The sequence below is a fragment of the Chionomys nivalis genome, chromosome 4 (assembly GCF_950005125.1).
Source record: "Chionomys nivalis chromosome 4, mChiNiv1.1, whole genome shotgun sequence".
NCBI lineage: Eukaryota > Metazoa > Chordata > Mammalia > Rodentia > Cricetidae > Chionomys > Chionomys nivalis.
This window is the reverse complement of record NC_080089.1, coordinates 109,990,356-110,014,200: the sequence shown is the minus strand read 5'-3', so window position 1 is coordinate 110,014,200 and position 23,845 is coordinate 109,990,356. Positions and strand designations below refer to the sequence as shown.

General features: G+C 45.5%; 1 protein-coding gene across 7 annotated transcripts in view; it reads right to left on the bottom strand.

Annotated features, from left to right (window-relative positions):
- The window catches only part of Ubp1 (upstream binding protein 1), a 44,319-nt gene extending 41,225 nt beyond the window's left edge, over positions 1–3,094 (bottom strand). For 6 of the 7 annotated variants that reach the window (XR_009057044.1, XM_057769009.1, XM_057769011.1 and 3 more), the window contains exon 1: positions 2,473–2,863. Coding sequence is in view for 6 of the 7 variants with exons in the window: in XM_057769009.1 (XP_057624992.1) it covers positions 2,473–2,852 (380 nt within the window). In the remaining variant the exon portion in view is untranslated. Of the gene's footprint in view, positions 1–2,472; positions 2,864–3,015 lie in introns of those variants that run through there. The other variant, XM_057769012.1, reaches the window with a different exon arrangement.
- Between the last annotated feature and the right edge of the window lie 20,751 nt (positions 3,095–23,845).

Below are 23,845 nucleotides of genomic sequence, written 5' to 3'. Positions count from 1 at the left end.
TAATACCTCGCCTAAACTAGTTACAGTGACTATTCCTATAATCCCAGTATTAAGGAGTCTATTGAAAGCAAATCTAGGGTACATAATGAGTTTCAGGACAGCCTGGACAACATAGTGAGATTTTTGTCTCAAAAAGAAAAAAATTTGAAGAAAAAAAAATTTACCTAGGAAATTCAAGGCCTTTGGTTCAATTCCCAGAGCCATGAAGTTAGAGACAGAATGAATTTAAGACATCCACAAATACAGTTTGAACAAAATAAAAATGGCTTACACTTAAAAAAAAATAGCACAAGGAAACTTGCAGAAGTCTGTTTTTTCCTTCTATCATGTGTGTTCTAGAGCTAGAATGCATGTTCACAAGCTTGGCGGCAAATGCTGAGCCATCTCTGCAGCCCAAACAAAATTTTTATCAAGAGTTTTCCAGTAAGTTCAGATATGTTTCTTATGGTGTGTGTGCGCGCACGCGGTGTGGGGTGTATGCTGATGTGTGTGTGTGTGTGTGTGAGAGAGAGAGAATGAGAGAGAGAGAGAGAGAGAGAGAGAGAGAGAGAGAGAGAGAGAGAGAGAGAGAGAGAGAGAGAGAGAGAATGAGAATATGTACCCAGACAGGACTCAAACTCAGATGATCTTCTTGCCTCGGCATCCCAAGTGCTGAAATTACAGATGTGAGCCACCACCTGAGGCTTACTTTTTGAGCTTAACAGGTGTGAACAAGTAACAGAAAGGTAAGGCTTGCTTCCTATCAGATTCCTATGCAGAACAAGCAGGCTGCTCCAAGATTCAGGGAAAATGGGGAGAGACAGCAAACCACGGAGAGGCCTATGGAAGACAAATGTCCCTCAGACTTTCTCCTCAGCTCAATTTCACAATGTCTTATATGCGAACATTTTAAACTAAGGGTCTTGAAGGCACAAGATGTAAACTCTTTCTAATTTCGCAGAACCCAGTTGAATGTGAATAAATAAACAAGACCCCTTCAGAAACTGCTATTTACTGTCAGAGATACTGGAAACTTTAGATTAAATGACACTGAGGGGAAAGGTTTTCCCGAAGAGTAGTATCATTACAGAGAACCACAAAGACGCCGGCATAATTTTAAGAGTAAGGTCAAGGGAAGGGGATATCACTAAGAATTAATTTTCTCTTCAGCGAAATAACCCTAAACACAAGTTAGCCAGTTGGCAGAATCACCAAAAACAAAACAAAACAAACAAACAAACAAAAAAACACAAGTCTTCACAGAAGACCCTAGGAAAAAGTCAAGCTCTAGAAACTGCCAAAAAGCAAGCTTTGCTGCTGGGCTCCGTTCATAAGCTCTCAAGTGGACAAGGGCACTCACTCCAGGAGGGTTTCCAGAGGGAAGCCTCCTCTACAGCGGGGTAAGCCCGCGACTTTCGGTAGCTCAATTTCCTCAACAACCAAGACAGCTGTTCTAGAAAACAGTCCACCTCATCTAAGGCCCTCAGTTACACAACTGGAGAGAAAGGAGGTGCCAAGTTTAGCAGAGACCAAATCAGGGTCAGATGCGAGCGAGCGGCTTAGCTCTCAGTTTAGCAAGCCTTCCTCCGCTGCTTTCCATGGGCCAAGAACCCTCCCCGCTGTTCTGAGAGTCCTCTGCGTAGGGCAGAGCCAAGCCGGACTGCTTCAGGGATGAGCTGGGACTTCTCCAGTCCAGTTCCGACCCAGGTCTTTCCTCCTGGGGTATTAAGGCTCCCGTCCTCCCCTAGGAGGCAGCGGAGTTGCCCTGCACTGCAGACAGCAGGCATTTGCTGAAAACAGACAGCTACGCTTCCTTCACATCAGTTTCAAAGACCACTCCGTTTTTCCCCTCACTGGCTAAACCATACCCTACACAAGTCATACTCCCGTATCAAAACAAAGGGCTTCCACTCTTTCGGGATAAGAGGCAGACATACTTGGCTCCTCTCTGCTTCAGTTTCTCCCGATTATACAAAATGGAACAGCTGCTGGAGCAGGCAGCAGGGACCAAACTATTGTTTGGGGCACAACCTTAAAGCCCTCGACAAGTGGAAACAGCCCGAGGAAAGTCACTCTGAGAAGGAAGAAACCGAGAGTCGAGGGCCCAGCTTCGCTGCCACACAATCAGGAGACTAGACGGCAAGAGAGCGCGCTCTCCAGCCCTCGGGGCAACTTTCACCCGCGAGGTAACTCACTACCAGAACGGCTAGCGGCAGAAACGCCAAAGCCACCCCGGCAGACACGGCAGGAATGGCTGCCGTGTTTCCCCGTCCCAAGCGCTGCCTTTTGTAGAGCCGATCGCAGCTAAAAAGACTCGTAAATCAACTAGAGAGGAAGCCCCTCGTCTCTCTCCCCCAGGCTCATCGGCTAGAGCGGCTTCCCCGGGCCGGAGCGCCGGGTCCCCGCCAGCCGCTCGGCGGCCACGGGAGCACGCGGTGGGACCCCAAGCCCGCGGCGCAGGCCCCGGCGGGCGGAGGCAGCAGCGCCCCTTACCTCATGCTGTAGGCGCCGGCGCCCAGCTCCTGCCCGATGCCCGACAGGCTGGAGTCGAAGTCGTGCACCAGCCCGGACTCGATCACCTCGTCCATCTTGAGCACCCAGGCCATCTTCCGGCCTCGCCGCCGGCCCGCGCAGCGCGGCCTCCGGGTCCGGGGCGAAGGCCCCCGAGCTCCGCGGGCGCGTCCTGAGGGAGGGCGCGGGTGAAGCCTCCGGCGGCGCGGCGAGTGGTCACCAGCGGCGGCCCGGGACGCGGCCGAGACGAGAGCGGCCGAGGCCCAGCTGTCAGGGCTCAGCGCGCCGGCCAGCAGCTGCAGCGGGAGCGACCGGGCCGCCGGCCGCGCCGCCCTCCCGCGGCCGCCGGCCCCGCGCCTCATGCGGCCGCCCGCCCCCGGCGCCGCTCCCGCGGCCGCCGCCGCCCGCCCCGCCCCGCAGCCCCGGCTCGCATCCCCCCGGCACGCCCGTCACCCACACCCGGGCCGCGCCCCCCGGCCCTCTGCCCGCCCGCCCAGGCTCCAGCGCCCCTTCGCCCCGGCCAACCCCGCCGCCGCCGCTCCGCCGGCCCGGACGCAGCTTCGATGCGACTCCGGATCCAGCTCACTCGCCGCTTCCGCCTCCTCCTCCGGCCCCGCCCCGGCCCCGCCCCCGCGGCCGCTCCCCTCCCAGGCCCGCCCCGTGCGGCCCCGCGCCTCTCAGCGGCACAAGCCTGGGCCTAGCGGAGCCGCCCGGCCCCCGCGGCGTCGCTGCCTGGCGGCGGAAGAGGCGTGACCAGAGGAGAGGCTCGGATGACTGACAGGTCTTCTGGGCAGTCACAGAGAAGCAGCGTGTCTTGACTCCCGTGAGCCTCTGCGCACCCGGCTGAGCCACCAATCAAAATGTTCTTCCCTTTGGCAGGACTCCGGGACTAAGTCGGCTGCCATAAAAAGCGCTGATTGGTCCGCACTGGGGGAAGTGGTTCCGGGTCGTACTTCCGCCGTTGCAGGGAAATACTTCGCCGACACTTCCTCCTGCAGAGAAAAGCGGCCACATTTCGTCTGAGGAATTAAATTAGACCTGTTGTGCGGAAAATCTTGATTGCCAAGAGAGTAAATGAGTCAGCCCTCCCTAAAAGGCTGCACGAAACCTTCCCCACCCCCCACAACTCGAGAAGGGTGGAAAGGCAAACTTTAATCCCCGTGCTTGGGAGGCAGAAGCAGGCCGATCTGAGTACTAGGTCAGCTTGGTCTACTAAGCGAGCTCCTGTCTCAAAACAAAAAATTGAAACCTACAGAACCCAGAATATCTGGTGACTTAAGAATGTCTGACACTCTCCTTATTCCTTAGTCTTTTGCAATAACACAGAGCATGTAAATTGCTGTGAAGGTTAACTTGAAGAAAACAAATGTTTTTGTTTTGGGTTGTATGTGTGTTTTGTTTTGTTTTTAGAAATCAGGAGGTCGGTGCTGGAGAGATAGATGGCTCAGTGGTTAAGATCACTGGCTATTCTTCCAAAGGACCTGGGTTCAATTCCCAGTACCCACATGGCAACTTACAATTGTCTGTAACTCCAGTTCTAGAAGATAAGACACCCTCACACGAATGCACATTAAAATAAAATTAAACAACAACAAAAAGAGAACAGGCCATGGCTCAGGTAACATGCAAACGAAGAAACAGAGATAACCATAGCAAAGAACAAAGGCTGCACTCAGGATAGAGGCCTCTTACCCATTCCCAGGTGCCTCCTTGTGCTTCCTACCAAAGGTCTTCCGTGTCTGGTTATCCATAACTGTGAAGATTTGGGGAGAATTGCCCCCTCCACTTATCAGGGCTGACCCTTGGATGAGTGTTTCTTTTCCACAAAATATTGGCTCCAGATGCTCTTCCAGAGGTCCTGAGTTCAATTCCCAGCAACCACATGGTGGCTCAAATAAACCACCTATAATGAGATCTGGTGCCCTCTTGGCCTACAGGCAGGATACTGTATAAATAAATAAATAAATAAATAAATAAATAAATAAATAAATCTTTAAAAAAAACATTGGCTCCAAAGTATTGGATTTGAGTAGTGAGCAGATGGATGTGGGTCCAGCAACATGGATTAGCTAGGACTATTATTAACTGTTGGAAAATACAGAGGAAAATAAGGGGAAGGGCAATCCTCTGATTCTTAGGGTGAGTATAATTATGCAAACTATTATTCTGTCTCTTTAACCAATCTAATCTTTGTACTAAAGAAGTACTCAAACATAGGTAGAAGCAGAGCCTCTGAAATCTTAGAAGCGGAGCCTCCGAAATATAAGGAAACGGTTGCCAGTGTCTAAGGTTAGGGCCGAGGGTGGTGGTGCATGCTTTTCATTCCTGCACTTAGGAGACCGAGACCGAGGCAGGTGGATCTCTATGAGTTCATGGCCAGTCTGGTCTACACAGTGAGTTCTGGGCCAGCCAAGGCTACATCGTGAGGCCTGTCTCAAAACAGCAGTGACTCGTAGGTCAGTTCAGCTCATAACTCTACTGACGAGGAGAGAAAGATGAGGAGACAGAAATTAGTGGAACAAATTGGACTTATTCTAGACCATACCAAAGAAAATGAGAGACTTCTCTCTGACAAATATTTGTCTTTAGAAGCAGATTGTGATAAAAGATAAAGTAGATATAAATATTGTAACTATAATTCTTGCTTGATACCATCTTGTTATATGTAATTTTTCTATGTTAAAGTTAAAAACCTTCCTTTTTATTTAAACAGAAAAGGGGAGGTGATGTGGGAGTCCCCTCTGTATGCTGTGAATACCATTGGTTAATAAATAAACTGTCTTGGCCTGTGATAAGGCAAAAGAATAGAGCTAAGCAGGGAAAAGTAAGCTGAATTCTGGGAGAAGGCAGAGTTTAGAGAAACCATGTAGCCCCACTGGAGACAGATGCCGGAACTTTAGCCGATAAACCACAGCCATGTGGTGATACACAGCTTAATAGAAATGGGTTAAATTAATATGTAAGAGTCAACCAATAAGGAGCTAGAGCTAATGGGCCAAGCAGTGATTTAATTAAAACAGTTTCTGTGTGATTATTTTGGGTCTGAATTACTGGGTGGCTGGGAAACAAGTGGACTCCTTACAACACAGGCCACTGGTGCTGTCCCAGGCAAGGGGCGGAGTCAGCTCTTCTACACCCATACCCCTCCTGTGGTGAGGAGTGGGGCCATTCCTCCCAAGTGAAGGGTGGGAACAGCCTCTTCTGTCACAGTGGCCAGTGAGGGGCAGAGCCAGCATAGTGCTCAATACAGCCCTTGCATTTCAACATGCATGCTTCCTACGGTTCACTGTGGTATCTTGGGCCATGGATATCAGCACAGACCCCAGCTGCAGCAGGATCACAGACCCAGCTATAGCCCTCAGCAGCAGCCTGGCTCCAGACATCACCATCACCCTGGGTGGCAGCATAGACCACTCAGATCAGCCTGGCCCCAATGGCAGCATGGCTCTCGGACACCAGCGTGAGCTCAGGCGGGTGTCTAGGCACTGAGCATCTGCTTGGTCTCCAGTGGTTACCACTGAAGCCACGGACATCAACCTAGACCCTGGCTGCTGTAGGACTGCGGATCCTGACATAGCCCTCCATAGTAGCCCAGGCCCTGACATCATCATGGTCAAAGGTGGCATGCAAGCCACACATCAGCCTGTTCCTCCACACCTTTACTTCTTCAGTTCCACCTCTTTCCACAGCACATGGACCAATCTGCTCCTCTTTCTTTCCCATTTCTCCACCACACATCATAATGGCATCTACCCTCCCGGCACCACCGGGCCTATGGATATTTTCACCAGCCTGGGGTCATCACTATTGGGTTTTTAAAGGTATATATTTAAACTTGTCTCTATTTTTTCATTTTATGTATATGGGTATTTTGTCTGCATGTATGTCTGTGCACCACCTATGTACAGTGCTGATGGAAGCCAGAAGAGAGTGTCAGATTTCTTGGAACTGGAGTTACAATAACTGTGAACCACCATGTGGGTGCTGGGAATAGAAACTGGGACAAGGGGCAGACCTAGTCTAGAAGGGCTGCCAGGGTAAAAAGTAGCTCATACAATGCAGGAAAAAATTCAGAATATTTATTTAGTAGGACACTTGTTCGTTCCAGGCTGCCCAGACCACATAATAAACACACAGAAACTGTACTAATTAAATCATTGCTTGGCCAATCACTTAAGTGTATTGCTAGCTAGCTCTTATATCTTTGGTTAACCCATTTCTATTATTTTATATTTTACCATGAGGCTCGTAGCCTACCAGCAAGGTTCTAGCTGGAGGCTCACATCTTTCCCCTCTGGCAGCTCCATCGAGTCTTACTGACTCTGCCTTCTTTCCCCCAGCATTCAGTTTAGTTTTCCCACCTAGCTCTATTTTGCTTAGCCTCTGGCCAAAACAGTTTCTTTATTCATTAAACAATAAAAAGCAACACATTGACAGAAGGACTTACCACACCATATTTAGGTTAGGCAATTTCTCTCATGGGGAGAATGCCTGTCTAGCATGCTCAAGGTTTGGATTCATATTGACTAACTATTGAACTAATGATAACAAAAAATAATTGAAATAACCTAAGATTTTTTTTTGTTTTTATTTTTGTTTTTTCAAGATAGGGTTTCTCTGTGTAAAAGTACTAGCTGTCCTAGAACTAGCTCTTGTAGACCAGGCTTGCCTCAAACTCACAGAGATTCACCTGTCTCTGTCTCCCAAGTGCTAGGATTAAAAGCATGCACCACCACCCGGTGAAATAATCTAAGTTTAAAAGATGAAACCAAGAAATAACTTGGTACTAGAGATACAGCTCAGTGGGTAAAAACCCACCACCAAGCTTGACAACTTCAGTTTAATTCTCAGAACTCACACTGTGGAGGAAGATAACCCGTTCCATATAGTTCTGCCATCTCCACAGCATGCCATGGTATGCACACAGATTTCTCTGTAGCTTTGAAGCCTGTCCGGGAACTCACTTTGTAGAACAGGCTGACCTCGAACTCACGGAGATCCTCATTTCTTCCTCCCAAGTGTTGGGATTAAAGGCTATACACACATTTCTTAATTTGAAATTTGCTGTCTTTTGGAGAATTAAAAATTTTTTTCTAGTAATTTTTTTATTATTTTTATTCTTTTTTAATTAAAATTTCCACCTGTCCCCGTTTCCCATTTCCCTCCCCCTCCTCCCAAATATTACCCCTCCCCCCACTCCCCTTTCCCTATCCCCACTCCTCTTCTCCTTCCCCCACTCCATTCCCCCTCTCTCTCGATACTGAAGAGCAGTATAAATTCCCTGCCCTGCGGGAAGAACAAGGTCCTCCCACTTCTATCTAGGTCCAGGAAGGTGATCATCCAAACAGGCTAAGCTCCCACATAGCCAGTTCATGTATTAGGATCGAAACCTAGTGCCATTGTCCTTGGCTTCTCATCAGCCTTCATTGTCTGCCATGTTTTTTTAATGTGTTCTGGTGTTTTGCCTGCATGTAAGTCTGTGCATCACATGCTTGCAATGCTTGCAGAAGCCACAAGAGGGCATCAGATACCTTGGAACTGGAGTTCCAGACTGTTGTGAGTTAGGACTGTGGGTGTTAGGGATTGAACCTGGCTCCTCTGGAAGAATAACAAGCGTTCTTAACCACTGAGCCACTCTCTTGCCCATCTATTCAGCTTTTTTTTTTCTAGACAGGGTTTCTCTCTGTGACCCTGACTGTTTTTGAACTTGCTCTGTAGATCAGGCTGGCATCAAAATCAAGAGATCTACCTAACTCTACCTCTGCTTCCTGAGTTCTGGCTATACTCAGCTTTTTTGTTGCTCTGTTTGTTTGTTTGTTTGTTTTTGAGACAGGGTTTCTCTGTAGCTTTGGAGCCTGTCCTGGAACTAGTTCTTGTAGACCAGGCTTCACAGAGATCCACTTGCCTCTGCCTCACAAGTGCTGGGATTAAAGGTGTGCACCGCTCAGCTTGTACTCAGCTTTATATTGAGGTTCTCTGGATCTAAACTCAGGTCCTTATACTTGCTCAGTTTACTGACTGAACTATCTTCCCAGCCCTCTGTGTGTGTGTGTGTGTGTGTGTGTGTGTGTGTTGTGGTTTACTTGACAGGGTCTCAAGTAAACCAAGCTGGTTTCAATTTGCATGCAGCTGAGGGCCAACTCGAACTCCTGATCCTACTGCCCCCACCTGTTAGGTGCTGGAATTACAGGTGTGTGCCACCACACCTGGCTCATTTTGTTCCTTTCCATGCTAAGCAAGGTCCCAGGACTGACAGAGCATTTTGCCATTACAGAACAAGATTACCTTTACTCCAGCTTCCGGGTGTGCCTCTCTTAATGGGGCGCTCCCATCATCTCTGGGTTCTAAGAGTCTCCTACGTGCCTCTTAGGTTTGAGAGGACATCCTCTCCCCCTGCAGTTCCTGCTGATACAGAGCCTTAGACCTTCCAGTATTTGTTATGGTGACACCCAAGACCAGGCAATAGAGTCAACTGCTCTTCTATGCAATTGTGTTACAAATCTAGAACCAAGTATGCTAAGTCAGCAGCATCCTGCATTCCTGTGCACACTTGCATGCAGGTGCCTGTGGGGCAGGGTAATACTGCATGCCTTCCTCAGTCAGTTCCACTTCATTCTTCGAGGCAGGGTTTGCATGATGAATCTGGAACTCACCAACTAGGCTAGACGGGGTGACTAGTGAACCCCGGGGATCTGTTTCTGGTTCCCTGGAACTGCAATCACAAGCGTGCACCTCCATATCCAGCTTTTGTGTGGGTTTTGGGGGATTGAACTCAGGCCTGAATGGTTGTATTCCAAGCACTTCACCGAGAAATATTCCATCCCACCACGATCCTCTGGCCTGTGTGTGTGTGTGTGTGTGTGTGTGTGTGTGTGTGTGTGTAAGGCCTCACTATGTAGGTCTGACAGACTGGTTTCAAACTCACAAAGATCAGCCTGCTTTTTACTGTTTGTCCATTTTTCTACGGTTTTCTAGACAGGGTTTCTCTGTAGCTTTTGGATCCTTTCCTGGAACTCACTCTGTAGACCACGCTGGTCTCGAATTCACAGAGATCTGGCTGTTTCTGCCTCTTGAGTACTTGGATTAAAGTGTGTGCCGAGCCTGGCCACTTGTCCATTTTTTATTCTGTGCGTGTGTGTTTTGAAACAAGGTTGATCTGGAACTCACTATGCATCAAGCTGGCTTGGAACTGACAGTAATTCTTGCATGTGAGCCTGCCAAGTGCTGAAATTACACTTGCGCCACCTTATCTGGCCGGTTCTTCCTTTTTCTTTCTCACCACTTGAATATAAAGTCTACAATTATGGGGCTGGAGAGATGGCTCACTGGTTGAGAGGATTGATTGCTTTTCCAGAGGACCCGGGTTCAATTCCAGACATGTACCTGGAGCTCAAAACTGCCTGAAGATCCAGTTGCAGGGGATCTGACACTTCACACCAATGCACATAAAATAAAGTTAAATAAACCATATATATATGCCCCGAAATAACAACACACAAACTGTATTCTTTTAAACACTGCTTGGGGGCCTGGAGAGATGGCTCAGTGGTTAAGAGGATTGCCTGCTCTTCCAAAGGTCCTGAGTTCAATTCCCAGCAACCACATGGTGGCTCACAACCATCTGTAATGGGGTCTGGTGCCCTCTTCTGGCCTGCAGGCATACACACGGACAGAATATTGTATACATAAAAAATAAATATTTTTAAAAAAAAAAAAAAAACACTGCTTGGCCCATTATATCTAGCCTCTTCTCAGCTAACTCTCGCACCTGGACTAGCCCATTTCTAATAATGTGTGTAGCACCCCAAGGTGTGCTTACCGGGAAGATTCTAGCCTACATCCATCCTGGGTCGGAGCTTCATTGCATCTGCCCCTGAGAGGAGCTGGACAGTCACCCAAAGTTCTTTTGTACCGTTGGGGCATCCATCTTCAGCCTACAGGCCCATAGTTTCCAACAGACATTTTCATGAAGCAGGAAATTTCAAAGACAGTTCAGTCACTTTCTACTGTGTCCTGCAGAATGTCTCGCAGACTCTTTCATGAGTCAGGAACCCCGAAAGACCATCTCACCTTTAGGCAAGTTTAGCAGTCCTCTCTTTGCGGGTTCTCTGTGTCCAATTTATACAATGGTTCAGGCAAGAGTAGTTTCTTGCCCAAATGGCAATCAAACTCCATAAGAAGCCTCTTCGATGCCTATCTTCCTCTTGAAGTAGATTGGTGCTGCCAGGAGCAGACGTGTCTCATTGTCATGAAAAGCCCTAAATTATTAAAACATTAAATACCATATTCTGCAGTCTTTGAAAGATATGAAGAATGCCTATCTAACTAAAATGTATCTCTATATATCTAGAAAATCTAACTAACTAACATGACTGCAAGATTTACTATTATTGATTATCCATTAACAACCTATATACATTACGTTTTTACATAAACTACACAATCACAATACCTTAATAAAGATCAGAAATACATACATACATATATATATACATATAACAAAATTGACCTTAAATTTATATCAACAAAGCAAAACTTATACCAATGTAAATTATCCATATCTATATCATATCCCCCTTTAAATGTAAAAGAACATTTATAAACAATATTTGGGAACATGGGTGCAGTTATTTCTCTCCAAACTGCTTCCTGCTGAATGGGGGCGCTGTTATTCAGATCTTTCATGGTATAACCTGTGTGCCAGGGTCATCTCAGTTGGCAGTTGAGTGAAGTAATTTTTTGAAGGTGTTCACAACCTTTCGGGAGGGCGTGGTCTATCATACCATATTGTGATAGAAGTAATCCAAAGAGTCTCATCCTCTGTGAAAACAAAAGAAGAAACTCTTTTCCAAAGTATCATATCCTTAGATCCAAATTCTGAAGTCAAGGTATTTTCAAAATATCTATGTTGGATTAGTTCAGCAGCATTTATAAACAAATATCTTTTAGCATCTGTTGCTCCTTCCTCAGCATTCAAACAATTCAAACAGAGCATAATAGCATACAGTATCAAGATTCTCATTGTATTTTCCATCTTTGTGCGGCTTTGTTTTAATCTCTATTTCATTTATTTTTACTTATATTTTATATTCTCTGTATATATTTGTCCTGGAATAACTCTATAGACCAGGCTGTCCTTGAACTCTCAGTGATCCATCTGTCTCTGCCTCCCAGGCATTGGGATTAAAGGTGTGTGATACCACACCTTGAAGTCTCAGAGGTCAATCTCCCTCTGTCTTCCAAGTGTTGGGGATTAAAGGTGTGTACTACCACACCTAACTACTCTCTTTCTTCCTTATTTTACTTTTAAGAACTTTAACTTTTAGCCTGCATATATTTTTAACACACTGTAAATCATTTAAAGGTCTTTTTGTTGTTGTTTTTTAATCTCTCTTTACTGTATCTCTCTCTCTTTTTCTGACCACATGAGTCTTTAATTTACCAAACAATCTCAGTAGGGCTAAATCTGTGGCTTTGGCAGCTGGATCCAGCCCATTCCTTAGCTTTCCAGCCTCATGGCGGAGGTACCGACTGTAGCCATTTTTATTGCCACAACTCTGTGGCGTTTCAAAGTCCCTGACAGCAAGTAAGCTGCAGCATTCTGCTCACAGATCACACTCATTTGGACTGACTGCCTGAAAGAGTCAGAGTTTGCCCTGGCAGGACAGACCAGAATGCCAGCATTTAAATAAAACAGCACAACTTTTTTCCTGCTGCAGCTGAAAACAAACAAGCATGCAGTCAGCTTTTATCAATACCATTTAAGTATTTCGTGGCAGGACCTGTTAATGAGCTGCAGGGTTTACCTGCGTCTGTCTGGAGTGGGAGAATCATGGCGACTCACTGACTCGGCTTCTTTCTCCCAGCATTCTGTTCTGTTTACTCCACCCACCTAAGGGTTGGCCTATCAAATGGGCCTAGGCAGTTTCTTTATTAATTAACCAATGAAAGCAACAGATTAGAAAGAAATCACTCCCACATCATATATATATATATAATAATAAAGTCTGCAAATAGCAAATGAAGCCCTTTGGGGTCATTTGGTGGATGAGTTCAGATCTGGGACAGGAAAAAGAGCAGAGTATGAAGGTGGCGGCAGGCAGGCCGCTTGGGACGCAGCTGCTTTGTTATCTGCACAGATGTTCATGTCACTCATTAGCTGTCGTGGTTTCTCAACAGTTTTCACAATAACAGGGTTTATGTTTGAACTCTCCACTTCCCCTCATCCCCAACACTGGCAACCACTATAGTCATTTTTGTCTCATTCTGATTATTGTGGATACTGCCTGAAATTACCTGGTGCGAGTGAGAAAGAAACATGGAACATGCAACAAACCCGCTTAGGAGTTTATTGGGGGGGCGTGTACAGGCCTGGTGAAGGTCGTTGTGCAGAGAGAGAGAGAGGGAGGGAGGGAGGGAGGGAGGGAGGGGGAGGGCGTGTCTAGCTTTTAAAAGCCGCCTAACGCATGTGCACAGGGGGAAGATGTGGTTACGTCATATGCAGATGACAGAGCTCACGCATGTGTGCAAGGGTCCACACAGCTGTGCCATATGTAGATGATGCAACCATGCTGCATGTGGGTCACGTGGGGTTCTTTAAGCTTCCTGGGGCCATTAGGTACATCTGCTGAGGGCTTGTCCACACATGCGTGGCCCTGGAAACTGGAAGTATCAGCTGTTAGGAATATTTTTTAATATTAGCTCCCTGACGACGCAAAAATTCCCAATCAAGCCAAATCAAAACAAGCCAAATTAAGAAATATCCAGGTTTAATGGCCCTGAGGGGGAAACCGGGAAGCCCACCCCCAGGGAGGGGTCAGGACCTGGCCTGCTGGGATTTGAAGTCCAGACCAGGCCTGGGGGCTTGGGATAGATGCCAGAAACTGGGACCTATGTTCCCAACTTAACATCAGCCATTTTGTGTGACTGAATCATTCACCCTTTGGTTTATTATTGCTGGGCAGTGGTGGTGCACACCTTTAATCCCAGCACTTGGGAGGCAGAGGCGGGCAGATCTCTGTGAGTTCGAGGCCAGTCTGGTCTACAAGAGCTAGTTCCAGGACAGGCTCCAAAGCTACAGAGAAATCCTGTATCGAGAAAAGGAAAGAAAGAAAGAAAGAAAGAAAGAAAGAAAGAAAGAAAGAAAGAAAGAAAGAAAGAAAGGAAGGAAGGAAGGAAGGAAGGAAGGAAGGAAGGAAGAAAAAAGAAAAAAATGGGGAGTTTGGGTTCTTTAGTGGGTGGAATGGAGCAAAAATTTGGGGGAGTTTGGGGTTTTTAATGGGTGGGAATGGGACATCGTAAGGTCTCTCATGACTTCTTCCTGCTGATTTTATGGGTATCATCGGGTCTCTCGAGACTGCTTTTTGCTGATTTTGTGGGCATTGGAGAGTTGAGATACTTGACCATGTCCTGGGGTGGCTGATTACTTTTGTGTTTTTTTTTTTTTTTTTTCTTGCTGATTTTTTTTATTAATTAATTAATTTAATTATTAAAGATTTCTGCCTCTTCCCCGCCACCACCTCCCATTCCCTCCCCCTCCCCCAATCAAGTCTTCCTTCCTCCTCAGCCCAAAGAGCAAGCAGGTTTCTCTGCCCTGTGGGAGGTCCAAGGACCACCCACCTCCGTCCAGGTCTATTAAGGTGAGCATCCAAACTACCTGGGCTCCCACAAAGCCATTACATGCAATAGGATCAAGAACCCATTGCCATTGTTCTTCAGTTCTCAGTAGTCCTCATTGTCCATTATGTTCAGCGAGACCGTTTTTGTCCCATGCTTTTTCAGTCCCCGGCCAGCTGGCCTTGGTGAGTTCCCGATAGATCATCCCCATTGCCTCAGTGTGTGGGTGCACCCCTCGCCGTCCTGAGTTCCTTGCTTGTGCTCACTCTCCTTCTGCTCCTCCTTTGGATCGTGAGACTTCAGTCCAGTGCTCCAATGTTGGTCTCTGTCTCTGTCTTCTTTCATCGCCTGATGAAGGTTAATATTCAGGGGGATGCTTATATGTTTTTCTTTGGGTTCACCTTCTTATTTAGCTTCTCTAGAGTCACGAATTATAGTCTCAATGTCCTTTATTTATGGCTAGAAACCAAATATGAGTGAGTACATCCCATGTTCCTCTTTTTGGGTCTGGCTTACCTCACTCAGGATAGTGTTTTCAATTTCCGTCCATTTGTATGCAAAATTCAAGAAGTCATTGTTTTTTACTGCTGAGTAGTACTCTAATATGTATATATTCCATACTTTCTTCATCCATTCTTCCATTGAAGGACATCTAGGTTGTTTCCAGGTTCTGGCAATTACAAACAATGCTGCTATGAACATAGTTGAGCATATACTTTTGTTGTATGTTTGGGCATCTCTTGGGTATATTCCCAATAGTGGTATTGCTGGGTCAAGAGGTAGGTTGAACCCGACTTTCCTGAGAAACCGCCACACTGCTTTCCAAAGTGGTTGCACAAGTTTGCATTCCCACCAGCAATGGATGAGAGTGCCCCTTTCTCCACAACCTCTCCAGCAGAGGCTATCATTGGTGTTTTTGATTTTAGCCATTCTGACCGGTGTAAGATGGTATCTTAATGTTGTCTTGATTTGCATTTCCCTGATTGCTAAGGAAGTTGAGCATGATCTTAAGTGACTTTTGGCCATTTGAACTTCTTCTGTTGAAAAGTCTCTGTTCAGCTCAGTGCCCCATTTTATAATTGGATTGATTAACCTTTTACGGTCTAATTTCTTGAGTTCTTTGTATATTTTGGATATCAGACCTTTGTCAGTTGCGGGGTTGGTGAAGATCTTCTCCCAGTCAGTGGGTTGCCTTTCTGTCTTAGTGACAGTGTCCTTTGCTTTACAGAAGCTTCTCAGTCTCAGGAGGTCCCATTTATTCAATGATGTCCTTAGTGTTTGTGCTGCTGGGGTTGTACGTAGGAAGTGTTCTCCTGTGCCCATGTGTTGTAGAGTACTTCCCACTTTCTCTTCTATCAGATTCAGTGTGTTTGGACTGATATTGAGGTCTTTAATCCATTTGGACTTGAGTTTTGTGCATGGTGATATATATGGATCTATTTTCATTCTTCTACAGATTGACTTCCAGTTTTGCCAGCACAATTTGTTGAAGATGCTCTCTTTTTTCCATTGTATACTTTTAGCTCCTTTATCGAAAATCAGGTGTTCATAGGTTTGTGGGCTAAAGTCAGGGTCTTCTATTCTATTCCATTGGTCGACTTCTCTGTTTTTATGCCAGTACCAAGCCGTTTTCAGTACTGTAGCTCTGTAATAGAGTTTGAAGTCAGGGATGGTAATGCCTCCAGACAATCCTTTATTGTATAAGATTGTTTTGGCTATCCTGGGTGTTTTGTTTTTCCATATAAAGTTGATTATTGTCTTCTCCAGATCTGTGAAGAATTTTGATGGGATTTTGATGGGGATTGCGTTGAATCTATAGATTGCTTTTGGTAGAATTGCCATTTTTACTATGTTGATCCTCCCAATCCAAGAGCAAGGGAGGTCCTTCCATTTTCTGGTGTCCTCTTCAATTTCTTTCTTCAAAGACTTAAAGTTCTTGCCAAATAGATCTTTCACTTCCTTGGTCAGAGTTACCCCAAGGTATTTTATGCTATTTGTGGCTATCGTGAAAGGTGATGCTTCTCTGATTTCCCTCTCTGCTTCCTTATCCTTAGTGTATAGGAAGGCAACTGATTTTTTGGAGTTGATTTTGTATCCTGCCACATTACCAAAGGTGTTTATCAGCTGTAGGAGTTCTTTGGTAGAGTTTTTGGGGTCGCTTATGTATACTATCATATCATCTGCAAATAATGAAAGCTTAACTTCTTCCTTTCCAATACGGATCCCCTTGATCCCCTTATGTTGTCTTATTGCTATTGCTAGAACTTCAAGCACTATATTGAAGAGGTATGGAGAGAGTGGACATCCTTGTCGTGTTCCTGATTTTAGTGGGATGGCTTTGAGTTTTTCTCCATTTAATTTAATGTTAGCTGTCGGCTTGCTGTAAATAGCTTTTATTATATTTAGGTATGCCCCTTGTATCCCTAATCTCTCCAAGACCTTTATCATAAAGGAGTGTTGTATTTTGTCGAATGCTTTTTCAGCATCTAATGAAATGATCATATGGTTTTTTTCTTTCAGTTTATTTATATGGTTGATTACATTGATAGATTTGCGTATGTTGAACCAGCCCTGCATCTCTGGAATGAAGCCTACTTGATCATAATGGATAACTTTTCTAATGTGTTCTTGGATTCGGTTTGCCAGTATTTTATTGAGAATTTTTGCGTCGATGTTCATGAGTGAGATAGGCCTGTAATTCTCTTTCTTGGTTGGGTCTTTGTGTGGTTTTGGTATTAGGGTAACTGTAGCTTCATAAAAGGAATTTGGCAATGACTCTTCTGTTTCTATATTGTGAAATACATTAAGAAGTATAGGTATTAGCTCTTCTTGGAAGTTCTGGTAGAATTCTGCATTGAAACCATCTGGCCCTGGGCTTTTTTTGGAAGGGAGATTTTTGATAACTGTTTCTAATTCTTCGCGACTAACAGGTCTATTTAGATCGTTCACCTGGTCTTGGTTTAGGTTTGGTATATGGTACTTATCTAAAAAAGTGTCCATTTCTTTTGCATTTTCCAGTTTTGTGGCATACAGGCTTTTGTAGTAAGATCTAATGATTCTCTGAATTTCCTCTGTGTCTGTGGTTATGTCCCCCTTTTCATTTCTGATCTTATTTATTTGCGTGTTCTCTCTCTGTCGTTTAATTAGTTTGGATAGGGGTTTGTCAATCTTGTTGATTTTCTCCAAGAACCAACTTTTTGTTTCATTGATTCTTTGGACTGTTTTCTGTGTTTCTATTTTGTTGATTTCTGCCCTCAGTTTGATTATTTCCAGTCTTCTACTCCTCCTGGGCGCGTCTGCTTCTTTTTTTTCTAGAGCTTTCAGGTGTGCTGTTAAGTCCCCAATGTATGCTTTCTCCGTTTTCTTTAAGTGGGCACTTAGTGCTATGAACTTTCCTCTTAGCACTGCTTTCATTGTGTCCCATAGGTTTGAGTATGTTGTCTCTTTGTTTTCATTAAATTCAAGGAAGACTTTAATTTCTTTCTTAATTTCTTCCTTGACCCAGGTGTGGTTCAGTAGTTGACTGTTCAGTTTCCATGAGTTTGTCAGCTTTCTGGGGGTTGGTTTGTTGGTGGCTTCTAACTTTAATCCGTGGTGATCTGATAAGACACAGGTGGACACTGATATTTTTTTGTATCTGTGGAGGTTTCCTTTGTTTCCAAGTATGTGGTCAATTTTCGAGAAGGTTCCATGAGCTGCAGAGAAGAAGGTGTATTCTTTCCTATTTGGGTGGAGTGTTCTATAGATGTCTGTTAAGTCCATTTGATTCATTACCTCCAACAATTCTCTTAATTCTCTATTAGTTTTCTGTCTGATTGACCTGTCCATTGGTGAGAGAGGTGTGTTGAAGTCTCCTACTACTAGTGTGTGTGATTTGATGTCTGCCTTGAGTTTTAGCAGTATTTCTTTTACATAAGTGGGTGCTTTTATATTAGGGGCATAGATATTCAGGATTGAGACTTCATCCTGCTGAATCGTTCCTGTTATGAGTATAAAGTGTCCCTGTCGATCTCTTCTGATTGATTTTAGTTTGAAGTCAGTTTTGTTAGAAATTAGTATGGCCACACCTGCTTTTTTCTTAGGACCATTTGCTTGAAAAACCTTTTCCCAACCCTTTACTCTGAGTAGATGCCTGTCTTTGTGGTTGAGATGAGTTTCTTGCAAACAGCAGACTGTTGGATCCTGTTTTCGTATCCAATCTCTTAGCCTGTGCCTTTTTATTGGTGAATTGAGACCATTAATATTAAGTGATATTAATGACCAGTGGTTGTTAACTCCGGTTATTCTTACTGCTTTTGGTAGAAGAGTTTGTGTGTCTCCCTTCTTTGAGTTGTGCTGTTGAAGGGTCGCTAGATGCCTGGGTTATTGTAGGCAGTGTTGGCAATGTTGGATTCCTTGGGTTGTGATTTTCCTTCTATTACTTTCTGTAGGGCTGGATTTGTGGCAACGTATTGTTTAAATTTGTTCTTATCCAGGAATGTCTTGTTTTCTCCATTGATAGTGAACGATAGCTTGGCTGGGTATAGTAGTTTGGGTTTGCATCCATGGTCTCTTAGTTTCTGTAGTACCTCTATCCAGGACCTTCTGGCTTTCATGGTTTCCATAGAGAAATCAGGTGTAAGTCTGATCGGTTTACCCTTATAAGTTACTTGGCCTTTTTCCTTTGCAGCTCTTAATATTCTTTCTTTAATCTGTATATTTTGTGTTTTGATTATTATATGGCGAGGGGACGTTTTTTTTTGATCCAGTCTGTTTGGTGTTCTGTATGCTTCTTGAATATTCAAAGGAATATCTTTCTTTATGTTGGGGAAGTTTTCTTCCATAATTTTGTTAAAAATGTTTTCTGGACCTTTGAGCTGTGCCTCTTCTCCTTCTTCTATCCCTATTATTCTTAGGTTTGGCCTTTTTATTGTGTCCCATATTTCCTGAATGTTTTGTGATGAGAATTTGTTGGTTTTGGTGTTTTCTTTGATCAGTCCGTTTATTTTCTCTATGTTGTCTTCAGAATCTGAGATTCTTTCTTCTATCTCTTGTATTCTATTGATTATGCTTGTTTCTGTAGTCTCTGCTCGTTGACCTATATTTGCCATATCCAGCTGGTCCTCAGTTTGTGTTTTCTTCCTTGCTTCCATTTCAGTTTTCAATTCTTGGACTGTTTCCATTACCTGTTTGATCGTTTTTTCTTGGCTTCCCAGGGTATCATTTACGTATTTACTCATTTCTTCAAACTTTTTGTTATACTTCTCATCCATTTCTATGAGGGCATTTTTTACATGTTGTTTAAGGGACTCTATTGCTTTCAAAAAGTCAGTTTTTTCCTCTTCTCCTGTGATAGGGTGTTCAAGTCCTTGTGTTGTAAGATCATTGGGTTCTGGTGTTTTCATGTTGTTTTTCAGATTGTTGGGTGAATTCTTGCCTTGGCGTCTGCCCATCTCCTCTTACTGATGCTATCTATTGGGTTTGATTTAATTGTAGCGGGGCAATCTGTTCTCAGTGCAGGCTTCACTGTTTCTTGCCCGCACTATCCTGTATCCAGTGCCTCCGCCGCCCGGGCCTGCCTGCCGGTGCCTCCGCCGCCCGGAACTGTCTGTGCGCCGGTGTTTCCGCCGCCTAGGCCTGCCTGCCGGTGCCTCCGCCTCCTGGGCCTACCTGCGCGCCGGTGCTTCCGCCGCCTAGGCCTGCCTGCCTGGCCTGACTGTCGGTGCCTCCGCCACCCGGGCCTGCCTGCACACCGGTGCCTCTGCCGCCCGGACTTGCCTGCCTGCCGGTGCCTCCGCCGCCCGGGCCTGTCTGTGCGCCGGTGCTTCCGCTGCCTAGGCCTTCCTGCCGGGCCTGACTGCCTGACTGCCTCCGCCACCCGGGCCTGCCTGCACGCCGGTGCCTCTGCTGCCAGGACTTGCCTGCGTGCTGGTGCCTCCGCTGCCCGGGCCTGCCTGCGCGCCGTTGCTTCCGCCGCCTAGGCCTGCCTGCCGGTGCCTCCGCCGGTCGGAACTGTCTGTGCGCCGGTGCTTCCGCCGCCTAGGCCTGCCTGCCGGTGCCTCCGCCACCTGGGCCTCACTTTTGTGTTTTTTTTTTTCTGGGCTCTGTGGAACTGGCTGGCTGACAGCTTGGACCTCATAAGATGCTGTAAAGGTAGAAAATTATGTCTGGAAAAAATTTTAGATCCTGGTGATTAAGGGAGGAGAGTCCCAAGATGATAGATAGATAGAGGGTTTTTTGGGCAGAGGTGTGGAGGAGGGAATTTACCAGGGGTTTCCAAGACCAGGAGTGATAAGGGAAGAATTAAATGATACTTATTTGGGGCGAGTCTGGTTCATTTAGATAGGTCCAATCGGCTCTCTGGAGCTTATGAAAAAATGTTAGAAAAGAAATAGATTTCAGACATATTAAAAGCTTATGATTACAATGGTATAGTGTTGGAATAGAAGGGAGGAGGGAGGAAAAGAAGGGGGAAATATTGGAAAGGGGAAACATTAGATCCCTCAATGTTTTGCCTGAAGCAAATCTTAAGGCACTTGTTTTCTTTAGCATCGTGGTATTACCTTAACATCCAGGAGACACTGCTGCAGTCAGTGATAAACCTGTTATGTTAAAGTCTGTTTTGTGAGTTTTTGGAGTCTGGGGCTGTGAATGTCCCCAAACTCGTTATCATTTCTTTCCACCTGGGCTTTTAGCAATCCTTGTACCTCTGGCTCTATGTTTAATGACGGTCCCTGTAATAACAGCTGAGTGGTTACCTGGAAATTTAAGCATGATATTGGAGATATAGATGAAGGCTCTATGGTAATATTTAAGATAATCACCAGTCTGTCTACAGGGCAAGTCAAGATTGGGCCCCTTCTCCTCTATTGCCCAGGGTCCTAGGTGGGGTCATCCTTTTGGATTCCTGGGAATTTCTCTAGAGCCAGGTTTCTCCTATCTAGGAGAAAGAGGGAGAGGGAGAGTATATGGAGTTTTTGGCACAGAAGGGTTGAGTGCGGTGATGAAACTTTTATTTTTCTGGAACTGGAGAAAAAGTGGCTGATCCTGGTGTCCTTTAGAACTTAAGGGAGCAGGGCCCTGTTTGAGTTACCATATATGAGGGGTACCTTGAACTGGAAGAGTAAAAGGTTTGGGACTGGAGAGATGGCTCAGAGGTTAAGAGCACTAGCTATTCTTCCTAGAGGTCCTGAGTTCAATTCCCAGCAACCATATGGTGGCTCACAACCATTCATAATGAAACTTGGTATCCTCTTCTGGCCTACAGGCATACATGCAGACAGAATACTGTATACATAATAAATAAATAAATCAATAAATAGAGTAAAAGATTTAAGGTGAGACAGGTGGATCCAATGAGAGAGTCCCTCAAACTTGGCCCTCTCTGAGGATTGGATGGGGATGGAATGGGAGGGTATGTGGAGGGACTGGGAACTTGGATTGGCATTTTTTTTTTAAAAAAAATGATAATAAAAAAAGAAAAACCTAACAGGACCTATTGCCTGCTTCAAGACCTCTGGCTCATTAACTCCACAGTGGTCCCTCTTCATCCTGACACGCTTCTTTCCACTATCCCTCCAAGATCCTCCTACTTCTCAGTTCTAGATCTCAAGGATGCTTTTTGATGCTTTTTTCTCTATTCCTCTCAGCTCTCAATCTCAAAATATCTTTGCCTTCACCTGACTGACCCTGACACTCACCACTCCACACTGCTCACCTGGACCATCCTTACCCAGGGATTCTGAGACAGCCCACACCTATTTGGTCAGGCTTTAGCTTCTGATCTACCCTCACTGTCTCTCCCTAATCACTGCCTCTTGTAAAATCTGTCAAAAGTCAGAACACAAGACCAAATATCATAGCTTCTCTTTTCCCACCCACCAGGCCAGGGGCTCCCTTCCAGGAACTCATTGGCAGCTTGATTTTACTCATATGCCCACAGTCAGATGAGTTAAATATCTCCTGGTTTTGGTAGACACCATGTCTGGGTGGATTGAAGCATTTCCCACCACTAACAAGAAGGCCCAGACAGTTTCTGATGTTCTTCTCTGAGAAATTATCCCCCAGTTTGGAATCCCAACCTCTCTTCAGTCAGATAATGACCCAGAGTTTACCTCCCCCATCTAATCCTCAGAGAGGGTAAGGCACATTGCCTTGTAGAAGGTTCAAGGCCCTCTCTACTATATCTAGGCTGAGCAAGGTATCCATCCAAAAAGAATAGGATCCTGTAGAGAGCTGCGTGGAGTCACACCTGATGGCTATGTGTAGAGAGCTGCGTGGAGTCGCACCTGATGGTGCTGGCTCCCGCCCTCCACGATCCCGAAAGCGAGTGCTCTCTGTAATAATCAACTCCTAATATCAACTAGGCCTGACTTATGCTATTATCACGCAATGATTGTCAGCTGCTTGCATATGCGTGGACCTATGAGCAGTGCCCACCTGGCAATCCAGGATTGGTAGCCCATGCCTACTTAAGGGCTGGGAGAGGTTTGCCTTGGGAGAGAGGAAGAGAGAGAGGAAAAGAGAGAGAAGGAGAGAGAGGGAGTGAGTGAGAGAGAGAGAGATTTTACAATTGTCAAAAGGTCCTGAATAAAACTGCAGCAGGAAGAGCTCCAGCGTGGTGTTGCGTCCTTCTTGCTGGCCGAGGGGGACCGCGACAGGATCCCAAAAAGCCAGCACTTGCAGTAGGGATAAATCCCGGTGCCACTGCTAGTGGCCCCTCAGTCTGCCCCAGCCATGCAACTGTTAACCACATTCAGAGGAACTAGTTTGGTCCTATGCTTGCTCCTTCCCAGTCTGGCTGGAGCTGGCGAGTTCCCATTAGCTCAGGGAAACTATTTCACTGGGTGAACCCATCACGGTCTTGACCTCTGCTCATATTCTCATTCCTTCCACTCTTCAGCTGGACTTTTGGAATCTCAGTCCAGTGCTCCAATGCAGGTGTCTGCCTCTGCCTCCATCAGTTGCTGGATGAAGGCTCTATGGTGATATTTAAGATAATCATCAGTCTGACTACAGGGAAAGTCAAGATTGGGCCCCTTCTTCTCTATTGCCCAGGGTCCTAGGTGGGGTCATCCTTTTGGATTCCTGGGAATTTCTCTAGAGTCAGGTTTCTGCTAACCCTATAATGGCTCCCTCAATCAAGATATCTCTCTCCTTGCTCTCATCTCTGTCCTTCCTCCATTTCGACCATCCCATTCCCTCAAGTTCTCCTCTACCCTCCCTCTTCACCCCTCCTCTTCTCCTCCTACTCTCCTGTCTCCCTCCACCCCCATTCTTCCAACCCTGCCAGTCAATCCTGTCCATTTCCAATTTCCAGGTGGGCCTATATATATATTTTTCCTTTGGTTTCACCTTATTACTTAGCTCCTCTAGGATCACGAACTATAGGCTCAATGTTCTTTGTTTATAGATAATATCCAATTATGAGTGAGTACATACCATATTCATCTTTTTGGGTCTGGGTTACCTCACTCAGGATAGTGTTTTCTAATCCCATCCATTTGCATGCAAAATTTAAGATGTCATTGTTTTTTTTACCACTGAGTAGTACCCTAGTGTGTAAATTTGCCACATTTTCTTTTTTTTTTTTTTTTTTTTTTTTTTTTTTTTTTTGGTTTTTTCGAGACAGGGTTTCTCTGCGGTTTTGGAGCCTGTCCTGGAACTAGCTCTTGTAGACCAGGCTGGTCTCGAACTCACAGAGATCCGCCTGCCTCTGCCTCCCAAGTGCTGGGATTAAAGGCGTGCGCCACCACCGCCC